This window comes from Pogona vitticeps, chromosome 1 (genome assembly GCF_051106095.1).
Source record: "Pogona vitticeps strain Pit_001003342236 chromosome 1, PviZW2.1, whole genome shotgun sequence".
NCBI lineage: Eukaryota > Metazoa > Chordata > Lepidosauria > Squamata > Agamidae > Pogona > Pogona vitticeps.
Genome location: NC_135783.1, coordinates 341242957 through 341259434, shown reverse-complemented (window position 1 = coordinate 341259434; position 16478 = coordinate 341242957). Strand labels below are relative to the sequence as shown.

The 16478-nt window shown below is 37.1% G+C and overlaps 1 protein-coding gene across 8 annotated transcripts in view; it reads right to left on the bottom strand.

The window, feature by feature from the left end:
* The window catches only part of MARK3 (microtubule affinity regulating kinase 3), a 73776-nt gene that overhangs the window by 40391 nt on the left and 16907 nt on the right, over positions 1-16478 (bottom strand). For 7 of the 8 annotated variants that reach the window (XM_078383812.1, XM_020808963.3, XM_020808966.3 and 4 more), the window contains 3 exons: positions 15164-15355; positions 8012-8065; positions 4292-4340 (listed from right to left, as the gene is read on the bottom strand). In XM_078383812.1, the coding sequence (XP_078239938.1) occupies positions 4292-4340; positions 8012-8065; positions 15164-15355 (295 nt within the window). Of the gene's footprint in view, positions 1-2382; positions 2436-4291; positions 4341-8011; positions 8066-15163; positions 15356-16478 lie in introns of those variants that run through there. The other variant, XM_072986707.2, reaches the window with a different exon arrangement.

The following is a 16478-nucleotide window of genomic DNA, read 5'->3' as shown; positions in this document are numbered from 1 at the left end:
AACAAGGTATATACAACGTGCCCACCCCTCAACATCCAGAAGGTGCTCACCTCTGATCTATCCAATATATTTTATTGAAATTGCTGAGAATGTTCTCTGCTATAAGCTACAGATTCCCATCAAGCCAAAGCCACATTTGCCAGCTATCCAAAGTGTAACAAAGCATCTGATTGCCTCTGAGCCCTGAACAATTCAATAAGCCACATTAGAAGCCTGGGGGAGTCTGAAAAGCAGTTTATAACATGGAATGAATGATCAAAGAACAGCATCCTAAACTCGACTGAACCCCAACCTACAGTGAGCTCTGTCGACCATAGCTGTAACAATTTATTATGTATTTGGTGATGCAGACTAATGTTGCAACAACTGAACCACTTACAGAATAAATGTGGCAGGTCTTCTAAGTGGTTTCAGGAAGCATCAATTGATTATGTTTTAGGAAATGGACAACCCCCCCCCGCTCCACCCCCTATTGGTTAGGAACACAAATCAAAGACTAATGCAGAAACATCCATATGAGACCATTCCACCATTATACAGGCATCAACAAGAGCTTTAATGCACTGGATAAGTCAAACCATTGTACAGTTCATAGTATTTATTACCTGAATAATAAAACTATTTAAATATACCAAGAATAGTACCTCAGAAATTAAACATTAACAAGCAGTTGTCTGTTTGTTAATGTGTAATTTCTGAGGTACTATACTGGGTATATTTAAACAGTGCTGCAATTTAGCCATAATCCTACTTTGCTTAATTAAATAAAAACCAATACAAATGGAAAATGTGTTCTTCCCTGTGCTTGGGTTTTTAGTTAAAACAGCGTAAGACTGCATTGTAGTGAAGAGCAATTTTATATTTTTAAAAAAAGTTAGTTACAATTGTTACTCATTTAGTAAGAAACACAAAAGGGATAAATAGCCTTTTTCCACCTAGTTCTACCCGTGTCACTCATTCTAGCCATGCTGGGCAGCTGAGGGGCTTAACTCCAAGAGAGGTCCAGAAGGATAAAAACAGGCCTTCTCAGCAGTGGTCCCTCGCCTTTAGAACATCCTCCCCCCTGAGATCTACCTGGCTCCCTCGCTGGGAGTTTTTAAGAACAAACTGAAGGGAAGAAAATTGTTCCTCCTTTTTCTATTGACAGCACCTCCCATCAGCGAAGGAAAATGAACTAGAGTTTCCCCATAAGGGCTACAGATGCATGCAAACCTACATTTTTTAAAGAGGGAAAAAGAAAAATCTAGAACAACCGTGCTATTTATTTCTAGCTGTAACTGATTTTTCTCAACCCTTTCCTAGGGTACTGATTCTTAGTGCTGCCAGCCAAAAACATATTCCAAGTCAAAAATTTATATTAAAAAAAATTAGAAAGAAAATTATTGCTTGCCTTGTTAATACATGGACACATCGTCATTCAATTATCCATGCTATAATGTGATTTGCACTTAAGATACTGAAGTGATGGATATTTATAGAGTCAGCTGGACATATGTGGCTGCTGAAAGAGACCTACAGAGCCATTTTTTTCGTTGATTTAAGTCCTGCATCTACAGTCACTTCCCTTAGATATAGTTACAGTTACACCAATAACCATGGCTTCATCATAGGGTCAAAAAGGATTTATGGACCATTTAGTCCAACCCCATGTAATGAATTACTTCCAGTTTTCATCAACCATAAGTTTGCCACTATTCCTGAAAACAGCAAAATATGGTTTCACTACAAAAATAGCTACTACTTTTATTTTTAATTAGATTTCTTAATTAGTTATTTCAACTAAAACTGCTAATTGTCAGACAGTATCTATGTGTACCATAATTATATATCTTGAGTAAAGAAAATACTGCTGTTACAAAGAAAGCTTTTGAAGAACTAGAAGTCTTTCAAACTGTTTTAAACTCCTAAATAGTCCATGATAAGCTGAATGCAATAACTGTTAGAGCTCAGATTTAATTTCTGGCAATTGAAGTCTAGTTACAACTTGCAGTATTTTGCCCTTTCCAATGAATAAAAATCAAGAGTTCCTATAAAGCCTATCCAATGAAATATTTGCCGCAGAATCCTACCCCTTTTAATTAGGAATGGATGTGGCTTACATTTGGATGCCAGTTACAGGTGGCACAACCCAACTGCAAATGCAAAAGCACGTGTTTTATTTATTTTATTTATTTATTTACAGTATTTTTAGCCACACCATTACCAGTGGTAATTTAGCATGCATAGTGCACCATCGGGAAACAGCATCCACTTTTACTAACGTATTTTAAAAGTGCATTGTTCTCTACACTGTGCATTAGGCATACATTTTGCATCAAGAATCCTGAAATCTAGACATAGGAATGTCTTGAGAAATAATTACTTTAAAGTGGTTTATAGTACCAATTGTAGCTTATTTTTGCTGTTGTGTTCCTCAAATTGCTTCAGACTTATGGTGAACCTATGAATGAATGAATGACAGTCAGGTCTTATAAATACAAGGCTGTGGCTTTCTTACTGAAGTTTAAGTTTCACACTAAGTATTATTTTAGATTGACTTATAAATGTAAAAGAAGGATTGGGAATAATGTAGAGGCTATCTACAGAAACTAAAATTGAGTCTGGAGATTAGGAAGTTCTGAGTCAGGAAATCAATCAAATCTCTTAATTACAAAGCACAAGCTAGAATCCTGTTTTCTTCCATGACCTTGTAAGCAGACCCATGTAAACTCTTTCTCCCTCTGGCAGGATTTCCACCACTTCAACAAGCAAAAACAGATTGTGAAATTAGCTGTATACCATCTGTATAACCAACTGTACAAAGGGAAGAACACCAGAGGTGAAAAATATTTTATTAAAAAAAACAAGCAAGGAGAAGTCTTTGGGAGACAAAGAACTTTACAATAACCTTTCATCATCTCCATCCTACTTTTCCTCCAGGAAAGTAAAAATGAATATAAAATGTGAAGTATATAAAAGCTTATCATTACAGAGCAACAATAAAGTGTGCCCTCTGACTGGCTGGCCCAATGATTCCTTAATGCTGCTGCCTGCCTCTATTCTTAACACAAATGTACAGTAATTTAATGCTCTTCATCATACTCCAGAACATAACAGAATCTGGGAGTGAGCTGGTAAAAGGTTTTTCACATATACTTATGAGCAATAACATCTATTCATATACATTAAGCTGGTTTCTAACCTCTTGAACAACTGTCTTCTCCTGCAGAATGTGACTTGCTTCAATTATTTCAATTATTAGGAGCAAAGTTCGTATTCATCCGCTTTTATATACTTATGGTAACCTGAGGGTTGGTACCCTGTTTCCCCGAAAATAAGACAGGGTCTTATATTAATTTTTGCTCCAAAAAAAACAGTAGGGCTTATTTTCAGGGAATGTTTTATTTTTTTCATGTACAACAATCTACATTTTTCAAATACAGTCATGTCATCTTCTGGTTGCTGTACAATGGTGGAGGGTGTGGTTTCACTTAACTAGGGCTTATGTATTATTCTGTCTTACAGCAAGATTGAGTGGAACAGAGTGGCACTTACTGACGGCAGAATTACAAGAAAAGACAGATCATCTTGTGATGGAGCAAGTACCCAGCAGGCTACATGACTCTTAAAATAAGGAAAGGAGCACTGAGATACCTGCTGTGGCTGCACTCATGTTTTGAATATAAAAGTCCACAGAAACTTATATTGGATTCACAGTCATATCAGCCAATCTCCAGACATAGACTATGAATCCAAAATAGACAGACAGACAGATATACATGGAACTACGTGTGTGAGTAGCACATTCTGTAAATATTTAGACCAACATCTCAGTGATTAAAAGGTACTTACAGGGGACCAAGCCTTACGTCTTACTAAAGAAGTTCAGGCTACCAAGTCTCAAGTCTTACTAGAAACTGAAATGATTAAATTGGGGCTTTGGACATATCACAGGAAGACAAAAATCACAGGAAAAGACAATGATGCTACGACAATTGGAAGGCAGTAGGACAAAAAGGGAAGACTGAACATGAAATAGATTGACTTAATAAAGGAAGCCACAGCCTTCAGTTTGTAAGACCTGACAGGACTTATTGCAGGTAAGTATTTCATAGGGTTGCAGCACACAGTAACTCACTAGAACAAAGAGTAATAAACATGCTCATTGATTTTATGCACACAGGTTATCGAATCAATTGCAAAATATTAAGTTTATCTGAAGCAAAACAATACAAGGAGCTAACCAAAGATACTTCAATGTATTCTGTAAAAACATCAGAAGCATTCACTGAAATATAAAGACCTGCTTTACCTATATTTGGATGATTTAAAATCTTCATTATCCTTACTTCCCTGAATAACTAGAACAGAAGATAACACAAAGGTTAAAGACAAAAATGACCAGAAAGTGTATTTTTATTTTTAAAAGCAATAATTACAATTTTAGGAGCCTGGAAAATTAATGTGCATCCCAAAAAATGTAAGTAAGATAAACTCACACTGTAGTCAAGGCATTAACAAGTTAATGCTAAAGAGATTTCAGAACGGCATTCAAACAGCTTGCAGGTTTTCTTAATCAGAATTTGAGAAATACTTAAATGCTCTAAGTGCCAAGAGTTCAACATTCCAATAATAATTTCACAGTCTGATAGGTGTCTGGAATCTGTCCAGTTCTGAGTCAAAATCAAGTGTATATCTCAAAAGGTTATGCAATGATATTGATAATTCTGCCAGGAAGCTAGCAGAAATATTTAGGGGAAAAATGGCAGGAAGGAAGGAAGTGAGGTGTCTTCTTGCTGCATTATTTCTTTGTGCTGTAAGCTGAGGCAGATTGAGAGAAAGATGGGAGTCTACTGCATTCTCAGAGGCTGCAACCATGCCATACACTTTTAATTTAAATGAATGTTTGCATAACTTTAGAAAGATAGATGAAAAAAGTGTAGCAATATGCTTTCATTCTCTACTAGGATTGCAGAATTCCCTCATTCAATATTGCTGTTTAGATGGTGTAATACAGGTTCAAAGGAAAACATGAATTTAAAAATATGTGTATCAAATACGGAAAAATACTTATACATATCAAAATGAAAACAAAAAGCAAACCTAAGGGAGAGCAGCAAGAATTCAATACTTGGACACCTAGAAAGTACTGCATCTTGGAACACATGGCAGCTCTCTGGGAAGTTTTAAGATGTTACAATTTCTTGCTACATCACCTTTTAGTACTGAAAACTGAGAGACGGGAGTCAGAGAGAATAAGGCCCAGGGACAGGTGAACTCTGAGCTTGATCATTCCTGGTTTTAAGGAAAATCCCTTATATGTTTAGTAAACATTCTCATCTCCTGCCAGAGAGTAGCCAATAGACATGGGGCATTTGCATTCCTATTCCCGGGGATAGGAATACAAACAGTGCTCCACAGGTGCCATGGAGGCTCATTCTCTCCCCGCAGAACTGGCTGGTCCATTCACCCGTCACTGCCCAGCATTGGGCTCCTTCATCATCATTGTCGTGCCAAACTGGGGAGGAGCCCGACCAGCACTTTCCCACCTCCCTGTGCAGCCAACCATTCCTGCAAGGAGATGGGATGGGGAGTCTCCCCACTCAGATGATGAGTGGTCTGCTGAGTGCTCCTTCCATGAAAGAAACAACAACAATGACAAAGGACCCTGGCACTGTGTAGTGACCAGTGAGTGGCCAGCCATTTCTGAGGGGAGAGAATGGGCCTCCGTGGCACCTGTGGTGCTGCTATTCATATATGTATTCACAGGCATACAAATACGAATAGCCCATGTCTAGTAGCCAGTCATTCTGATCAGAATACTATTGAGTTTCTGATGAGCACAGAGACTCACCAGCACAGGAACGCGGGATGCTACTGTGCAAGCAGTGATCTCCAAGAAAACCCATCCTCCACTTGCACAATGGCTACATTTATATAAGTGACACAACCCACTATTACTATGTAGGTGGGAACTTTTACTCAGCAGAAGCTCAGTAGGATACTAACCTGAGAGAGTAACAAAAAATCCCCAGTAAATGGCTCCTAAATTGATTTATGGTTTTAAATTATACTATAATCCTGGTAACTTTTGAGATGATTTCATTTAGATCTTGCCTCTCTTCCGCCATCACATTGTTCAAGGTGGCATACATATATACAGTGGTACCCCGTATAACGAGCGCTTCGTTTAACGACGAATCCGCATAGCAATGTGTTTTTTGCAATCGTTTTTGCGATCGCATTGCGATGTTTCAAATGGTAAAACATCGTTTTGCGATGATCGGTAAGCGTTTTGCTTACCGATTTTCGCATAGCGATGTTTTTTCTAACAGCTGATCGGCGGTTCCAAAATGGCTGCCGGGTAAATAAAATGGCCGCCCGCTGTGTTTTTGCCCAGATTCCTCGCTTACCGGGCAGCGAAAATGGCGGCCACATGGAGGATTTTCACAGAACGGTGAGTTTTTTGCCCATAGGAACACATTAAACGTGTTTTAATGCATTCCTATGGGCTTCTTTGTTCCGCATAGCGACGAATCCTTATAGCGACGATTTTTCCGGAACAGATTGTTGTCGCTATGCGGGGCACCACAGTACACTGCATTCCCAGGCTGTCTATATAAAAGAACAAGAAAGACATGCAACAAAAATGCAGTGTGTCTTCCCACCTAGGAGTAAATCTGTTCCAAATTACAGCCAGCTTTTCTATTTCCTCTCCCTATCATATAAATCAAGGATGCCTCTACATTAAGTTCAAATATATGAGGAGGTCTTTAGCTACCTAGCACTCAATATATCTGAAACATATGGAACAGGTACTTTACTAGGCTGCTAGATTATTTTCCCCAATATTAAATGCACAGGCAATTGTAAGTGAGTGGCAAAACCAAACAACATCTTACACCTTCTTTTTTTTAAGTTCTGCTATCACAAATTAATGAACTTTTATTAAACTTTTTGCACAGCTAATAAAGGGAGAGGGGGACAGTCTTTGCTGCCTTCCCAAGAATACCAAGTCTCTCTCCTAGGAAGAACAGCATTTTGTAATCCTCTTCAAAGCGGTGTTTGGCTCTTATACCCTTTCAAGTAACTTAGGACTACAGATGGCTGGCTCTCCCAAGCATTTTCTTGATTGTTTTCTAAAAGCTGCTCTAATGCAAAAGGAGGAAGAGCAATCAAGTAGTTTCATTTTAAACCAATGACTATCCCTAGAGTTACAATAGCAAACTATCACTAGATTTCTAGGTCAGCAAGATAGGGCAAAAAAAGGGAGTCAGTATTCAGAGAACTGTAATATTTGAAGGGAGTCAGTATTCAGACAACTGTAATATTCACTGCTCTAAAGTTGCATATTTTCATCAGCTGGAAATACATGTCTGGCAACAAACCAAGGTCATCACCAAACAGCTAATTGGCAGCAAGCGATTTTCTGCTGAGAACTGACCGGCAGAATGGAGTGCTAATCCTCCTTCAGATTTCTACTTGGAACTGATTCCCTCCTACACATAAAGCTCCCTTTCCTCCAAGAAAAAACAGCTGAGAAGGAGAAATGCACTGGGCAGAAGATGGGTTAAGTCTATGGACCCTGTTGCTTTTCATTTATTTAGTAGCAGCCTGAGCTTCCAGATTTTGATGTCATTCGATGTTTTACGCCAGCCTAAGAAGGTGTTTTTCTGTAATTATCCTTTTTTTAAAAAAAATCTGCCAATGACACAAAGTAGCTGAAAATGCAGGGGATCTTATTCAGTTTATGCAGCATTTTGGAAGTATCAGAATACAAAAATAAGATTGACAGTTGATATTTCAGCCTCTTTTGCACAAATTCTAGTTCAAAATGGGATTCGTCTGATGAGACTGCACAATTATTTCCAATGTGCCTACAACAGGGAAAGTCAGCATTAAAGTGAAACCAGTACTGAGTGTGCAGTTCTCCGAGTCAGGAGTATGTAATGTCTGTAGAACTGACAGAAGAGAAGATTATAAAGAAAACTGAACTAGCACAATTTGGAGTTGAACAACAAAGGAGACTTACCTTTTGTAAACTAGTTGGATTCAACTGGGTTTTATCAATTATTTTTATTGCAACCTAGAAGAAAACAAAAAGCAGTTACCACTGCTGACAGCGAAGTCACAATGCAGAGATACCAGTGTTAATCCTAACAGAATCCTAATTTTAAAGGCACTGCAGAGAAAATAAACCACAAAAATATAGGATATGGATTTTACTCTCATAGCTACAAGCATCTCTCACATTGCTTTTACAAACTGAACATTCACTTGTCAAATGTGCAGATCAGGACCTGTGAGGATCTAATGAGAGAACCATTGTGCATGATTCAAAACCAGAGCAAAATAAATACTACTTGCATCCCACAACTGCATAATATGGAGATGGTCACCAGAACTCTAAACAAATGCAAAAACAGGTGATACCTTTATAGACTACTAAAAAACCATCACACAATAAACCGAGCTTTTGTGGATCAAGCACCACTTCATCAGGATTGTACCAGTGCGAACTCTAAATACAGTAGTTGGTGATCAATAAGCAAACAGGTGAATTAGCCTACACAAAACAGACACAAACATGTGTAGAAATGGGTAATAAAATAATTCAGAGGTCACTAGGTTCTCACAAGTCAGAACAGAAATCATTTCTAGATCAGCACTGGATATTATTATTAATCACAAGTGTAATCTGCCACAAATGTGAAATATAACAAAACAGAGGATGAAAAAACGTATTTTCTGTTTTTTCTTCTTAAGGACAACTTTTTTTAAATGAGTCAAACACTTTTAGAATGAGTGAAAGGTTTAAGATGAGATTTTATAGGAACTACACACTGTGAAGATTTATATACACAATAGTCTACAGAATGAGCAAATACCAATTCCCATGCATACTGTAAATATATTTAAGCTTCAAGCCCAAGAAGCATTTCTGCACCTAGCAACAGACATGTAAGACTGGGGCCTTCAATTTGTATTGGCTGCAATACACAGCTTGCTGCAACTTGAAGTTCTTCCTTTGCGTCAAGTTAATCTACAATTTTATTTGTACAAAACTAAGGTAGTTATATTTCAAAGTTTTATATATATACACCAAATAGTACAATTTCATATGCTACTCACATTATGAATAAAGCTTTTAATGTTGCCAAAACAGTAACATTAGATTTGAAATGAAAGTAAGCAACCTTTCCTCTAATTTTCATTCCCACCGTGTGGGAGCCTCGCCATGTACAGGGAGGTGGGGCTTCATCTCAAAAGGGAAATAAACAAACCAGCTACCCATGTGCAGCCCTGATGGAGCTCTGCACACACCTTAGAGGGAATGCTGAAATTAAGTAGTTCGTGTTTTAATTTTTCCGCAAAGTAAACAATAACAACAAAAGAATCAGGGGAAACAGAGTCAAAGTGGCTTCAAATTTTCAGGAAATCTTGCAAACAATACGGTATATTTCTGCTTATTTATTTCTGAGATTTATTAGGCAGACTGAGACAGCTCTGCCAAAGTACAAACACTGAAGGACAGAAACTGGTAACATAAAATAGGCCCAGAAGCCTTGTCCTGAGCAACCACAAGTGAATTTGCAGATGTGGTATTAGATCAGTGGTTTCTAACCTTGAGTCCCCAGATGTTCTTGGACAAAACCTCCCAGAAGCCTTTACCACTAGCCGTGTTGGCCAGGATTGAAAATATATAAATTATTTATTTATATATATTGGGACCAAAGACTGGGAACCACTGTGTTAGACACTGTCCTGCTTCAGAAATTTATAGAAAAAGGTGTCATCTTGTATTTAGCGAAAGATAGCAAAATATTCTGGAGCATCCCTACGTAGACCCCAACTTTCCATAAAGATGTCCAAAACTACTAAGAAAAAGAGGTACAGTGGTGCCACGCTTAACGATTGCCCTGCATTATGACAAATCCACCTTACGACGATCTTTTTGCGATTGCAAAATGATGGTCTAAATGGGGGAATTTCGCTTTGCGATGATCGGTTCCCTGCTTCAGGACCAATTTTCGCTTTACGACGATCAAAAACAGCTGATCGTCAGGTTTTCAAAATGGCCACCAGGTGCTTAAAATGGCTCCCCGCTGTGCTTAGGGACAGATTCCTCACTATACAGGCAGCAAAAATGGCCGCCGTATGTAGGATCTTCGCTGGATGGTGAGTTTTTACCCCACTGGAATGCACTGAACGGGTTTCAATGCGTTACAATGGGGTTTTTATTTTCGCTTTACAATGTTTTCGCTTAACAGCGATTTTCCTGGAACTGATTATCGTCGTTAAGGAAGGCACCACTACATTAAAAAAATTATTGACATAACAAGTAAGAAATGTCATAGTAAAATCAGACAAACAATGGGAAATTCACTGAAACCTCTCGATTTGTCTCAAGGGCATTTGAACTCAGCAAATATCTGTGCTCATCTAAGAATAACTACTAAATGCTGCTCTCTCTAAAATGCAAAACAGGCCGCTCTATCAGACCAAAGGGGTTTATAATCCAGCCTCCTGCTTCTCACAACAGTTGAGTGGATAACACAAGTACAGGACTCTAGTACTACCAGAAAGGGATAAAAGCTTCAGTCTATTAAAAATTTTGTCTTCCCAAACTGCATATAGTTTTATGGGGGTTAATCATACAATTTCATACTCCCCGCCACCCCAAGGTATTCATCGGCAAGCTACTCCAACTCCTTAACTATTTCTTGTTTTCAGCTTTTAAAAAAAAGTTTTTGCATTAAAAATGTACACAGTATTCCAAACCTGGTCAAATTATAAATTCATATAAAGGCATTATCATATTGGAAGTTTCACTTTTATTCCTTTCTTATGATCCCTAGCATGCTTACCTTTTTGATAGCACATACTCATTTGGTTAATATTTTCATTAGGCTATGAACCAGAGTGGATAAAAATCGTTGATTTCTTTTTTTAAAAAAAAGTTTAAATCATGATTGAAATTCATGTTTTAAATTTAAATACTAAAACAATCAATTTTTTTCTTAGATCATGATTGAAATTTGATTTAAATCAGATTTCAGTCAAATCCACCTTAAAATGAACCACGAGGCAAATTTCTCTTCCAGAAGTTTAACCCCTCAATACGTGCATAAATTTAGAATTTCTACTGCTTGTGTGTATCACTTTGCATTTGTCTACACTAAACTTTGTAAGTCATTTAAATTTTTTATTAATCCATGATCATATTCTTCACACACACACACACACACACACACACACACACACACACACAAAACCTTTTAACAATATAAATTGGGTACTATCAATATGCGTGACCACCTCATTGCTCACCCTGAATTCTGAAGAGTTATGAAAAAGTCAGAAGTCCTGATACAGATCCTTCTGAAACCTCATTATTTAAACCTCTGAACAGCAAGAACTCACAGCTTAATTCTGATCTGCTTCATGTTTGTTACAAAATAATATTCATAAGATGGCCCATCCTTGTCTCAAGACTGCTCTGTTTCTTCACAGCTTTTTCGTGAGGTGAAGAAAAAAAATCCCATTATCCATCTTCTCTATGGTATGAATTGTTTCACAATACTCTATGTTGTTCTTCCCCTGTTCAACTGTTAAGTACATCCTAGCAAGATATGGAGGTTTTAACAAATGTAAGATTTAAAAACATTTCCAAGAGCATACAGAGGACTTTGTACTTGTACATTATAATAACACCTAATTTCCTCTTTCTACTGTTGTTTGTATGCCTCAATCAATCCGCTTTAAAACAGTAGACACACCTCTTCTTAAACACTAAGCCTCTTCCCCTTGATTCAACTTTCTACAACACAGACAGTATCCACACATAGGAGTGCCAACTCATCTCATAAAGACAACACAATATTGCTAAATGCAACCTCCTTCTGTTGCTCACCAGATGAACAGAAGCTTTGTCACTTCCAGACTGGATTAACTGTAAAACTGTGTTCTTTGGGGGTGGAGTGGAATGTAAAGCAACCCAGAAATATCAGTTTAGAAGACAGCTGCCTGTTTGCAAAATTTCTTTGCCTGGTAAGCATTGTTACTCCATTTGCCCATGATCTGGACTGGATTCCATTATGTTTTTATGTCTTTTGAATCCTTGAATAGCTCTGGCCCCGAAAACAAAGATCACAAGTCTAGCACCAACAATAAATTATACTTATTTTTAATATAATTTTTATGGCAATAAGTTATGTTTATTATTGGCTATTAATTTTTCTTGGATTTAAAGATGGCATCTCCTGTACTACTCTTTGGAAAGTGCCTCAAGACTTCCTTAACCCCATCAGCATGGGCCCACCTATGTACTTCTGCAGTAACTTTTTGCACAGTGGTTATAAACACTATAATACATCCTGTATGCAAACATGAAAAGCAAATACCGTACATTAATTAAGAATACATGAACTGTTAAGTCTGTGAGTGGGACTCAATGTCACTATTTAATAATTATTCTTTTCAATAGAAATTAATCGTATCTCCAACTCTTTTATAGTTATATGAAGCCATAAGACGTCATCCAGAATTTGGAGTTCACTGTTATCAGTATGCTGATGACATACAACTCTCTCTCAACTTTTCTTCATCTGCAAGTGTAGTTGTTCAAATTCTAATCGCTGCTTATCTGTCATTATAAGCAGTGATTATAAGGGCCAACGAAATGAAAGTAAATCCTGACAACATGGAGGTTCTCCTGTTTGGTGGCTCAACAGACTGGCTAGAGGGTGTTCTGCCTAGTTCAGATGGGGTTACATTCTCCCTGAAAGATCAGATACACAAGCTAGGATTGCTCCTGGACCCGGATTTATCAATGGATGCTGAAATGTCATCTAGATGAGGAGTGCCTTTTATCAAGTTCACTGGACTGCATAGCTGCACTCCTATAAGATAGAAAGTACCTAAAAACAGTAGTACATGCTCCGGTAATCTCAAAAATAGATTACTGTAACACTCTCTACATTGGGTTGCCCTTGAAAACAGTACTGAAGCTTCAGCCGGTCCAGGGACTAGTAGATTTAATCCTAGTTCTGGCTCACTTACACTGGTTACCTGTTTGCTTTCAAGCTCTATTCAAAGTGCTAGTTTTGACTTAAGCTCTACTCGATATCTAACAGAATGTCTCTCCCTGAAGCAATCTATCCTGCCCCTTTGCTTGTCACAACATTTGTTGCTTAAAATGCCAACACCAGGGAGACCAGCAAATCAACAACTAGAATTCTGAATTCTAGTTGTCCTTCCACTGCCTTGGGAATGCTTATTCTGGAAGAAGTTATCATTGGCAGTTTGCGAAGTGCCATCTCTTCTGACATTCAGAAAGATGTTAAAAAAGGAACTTTTTAGGACATCTTTTAATGGTCTTACACTTGTAAACCTTTGAGCACTTGCCATAGTATTCACCATGTTATTTCAGGTAGGAACATGGACTAGGTTGTTATATGGCAGTTTAAATTTTAACTTAGCTATCATTATCAGCAGAGGATATTATGTTTTGAATGTTTATTACTATGATAGTTTATTATTATTGTTACTGTTTTGTAATCTGATATCCTGGTTGTTGCACACCACCCAGACAGTTCTAGTTCACTATGGGTTGGTATAAAAATGTAATCAATCAATCAATCAATCAATCAGTATTTCCTTCAGTATACAACACCCTGAAGGCAAAAGAGACTGGCACTCTCACAAGCTCCTGATCATGAGTCAGCCATTAAGATAACAAGATTTACAAATGAAATAAACACAAAAGTAGCAGCACACCAAATTTATTTGCTAATGTTTGCTTTATCTACATATACATGGAAGCTTGTAAGTATATATTATCATCAAAAATCATGAAAATACATTGTTACCAGCTGAACTTAATACTCTAAGCCTGTTCAACATCTAATAGTCTACTGGTTTATTACACTATCATTTTTTGAAATGTCAGATACAATATTGAGCGCAATCCGACTGCAAGATAAATTAACATCAAAAGCACTAACTCCCTATAAATAACTAAACAGCACAAACCAAAGCTTACCTTAACTGCCTCCAGTACAGTGTGTCACCTCAGAAGTAGCACACACAAGTCAACAGGTCTGAAGGTAACCTCTGGTATATTAAGTTAGCTGGTTTGGTGGTACCAAATTATTTAGAGTGATAAAAACAATTTTTTAAAAGCAAAAGAATCTCTCTCCAAACTGGGAGAATGAAAATTAAAATGGAAATTCTAGTTCCATGTAAGTAACTAAAATTATGCACACACAAATCCAAATTTCTATTGTATAGTGATGCAGTCTCAAGCACCAATAATTGATTAGGAATGAAATCTTGGGAGTGTGGCGGAGCAGCAACTGTGAAAGAGGTGAATTCTATGCTAGAGCTCCTAAGAATGTGTCCAAAAATAAAATCTATAGTGTGATTCCACCTGGAATACTGCACAGTTTTAGTTACTTAATCTTATAATATAATACTATATAGCTGGAAAAGATGCAGAAAGGGGAAACCAACATGTTCAGGCTGTTAGAGAAGATAAGGGAAAAAACAAAGTAAGGGTGGACACAACAATCTATAAAAAGTCTGCTAAATGAAGCTTTTTGCTTTCTCTTTTACTGCTAGAATACAAGCCCATGCAAAGAGGCTATATATATATATATCACATGAAAATTAGGACAAAAGTATATTCCCATGTACTTTGTCACATAAAGGAATTAGATACTACAACATGTGATGACATCCACTAACTCAGCTTTAAATGGGAATGAGGCACATTCACAAAAGCTAAGACTACCATTTGCTATTAATTAAAATTATTAACTTTCAAGTATGGCTACAAGTCACATGAACCATTCCCGGGCTGCCCTAAGGACTCCCTACATACCAATGCCTAGAGATAAAAGTACATCAAAATTGCATACTTTGCCCCCAAGTGACCTCCTGGAAGCCAATTTGCTTTTATACATTATTTTACCTACTAACCTTAGACAGTAAAAGACTTATTTACATTCCAAAGAATAAAAAATGGTCTCTGAACCCACAGAAGTTGCCTATTTCTACATGATGAAGAATCCAATTCTGCTATGTGTTTGCATCTTGCCAAAATAGAAGTAACCTGCTATTCATTCAATGCATAAACATTTAAAGACATTTTATGTTTCCTATATAAATATAACAGCTTTACCTCTCTGCCAGTAAGAATGTGTCTGGCCAATTTCACTTTTGCAAAATTCCCCTTTCCAATTGTTTTAAGAAGTCGGTAGTTCCCAATATGGGGTTGCTCATCTGCACAGGAAGCTATAGAATTCCTACAGCGGGCTCCAGAGCGGTTAGTTCGAGAGGTAACTTCCTGCCGACCTTCACCATGAGAGGTGTGCTGCAACGAAGAAACACACAATTTTAAGATTATTGTTCAGCAAACTAGAACTTGTGTATCAAATTAAATTTAATGGGAGAGCAGATTAGGAGACAGAGCAAAAACATTATTTCAAACAATGTCTGAAGTCCTGCTATTTAGCATAGTAAGTTGCCCTATAGGAGGACCACTGAATTAATGGAGATTTAGTAAGTCTATTCCTCTGGAAGTTCCACATATTCAAATATCTGTAATTCCATTTCTCCACATTCAGTCCACTGCCCTTGGATTTCCATTTTTCCTGTTTCTTTTTATAATACTATTCTTGCCTCCTTCTTCCATTCTGTACCCCAATTACCAAAATTTAGCCTGCAGTTTCCTTGGAAAAAGACTATCCCTTCTTGTTTTCTTTACTATGTAAAACATATGTTGACAGAGGTGTACGAAATAATAAAGTGGCACAAAGACTTTGTTTTTCTTTCAGGTAAGCCTTTCACCAAGTCTGCTTAAAATATATTTCTTAAAATGTAACTAACATTTACATGAGCTCTGTTTATGAGAAGGAGAAGGTTTCCTACAATTTCTGAATATTTCAACATCAATAGAAATCAAGTATCAAAACTAATGAAATGCAGGCATCAGTTTTAAATAAAATGAAAGCAATGACAATGCTCCTGTATTATGCACAGAAAATCACAGATCAGCTCTCTATCCCTACATAACTTTGTACTGTTGCAAGTATTGTTTTAGGTAAAAGAATAAATACAATAACATATATACCAAATCATACTGAAATGTAATAATGTAGACTGTAAACCAAGTGATATCAAAAGTTAAATTGATTAAATTTAAACAAGTATGGAATTATAAAAACTACAATGATCACGAAAGCTTAATTCTTCCTGTTTCACACTTATCGCTATTAAATTCTATACAGAAAATTGTGTATCTAAAGATGAACAGTGTTTAATGCCTCTAAGCATGTAATAATAAAAAGTCAGAAATGCAAGACAACGGAAATGCTCATCAGGTGCCCTTGCTCTGTTTGAACATGGAAGGTGTAAATATATAGAATAAACTATATTTTTGCAAAACATATACTGGCTGGAACTTTCAAATTATGTATTTTTGCATATATGAATGA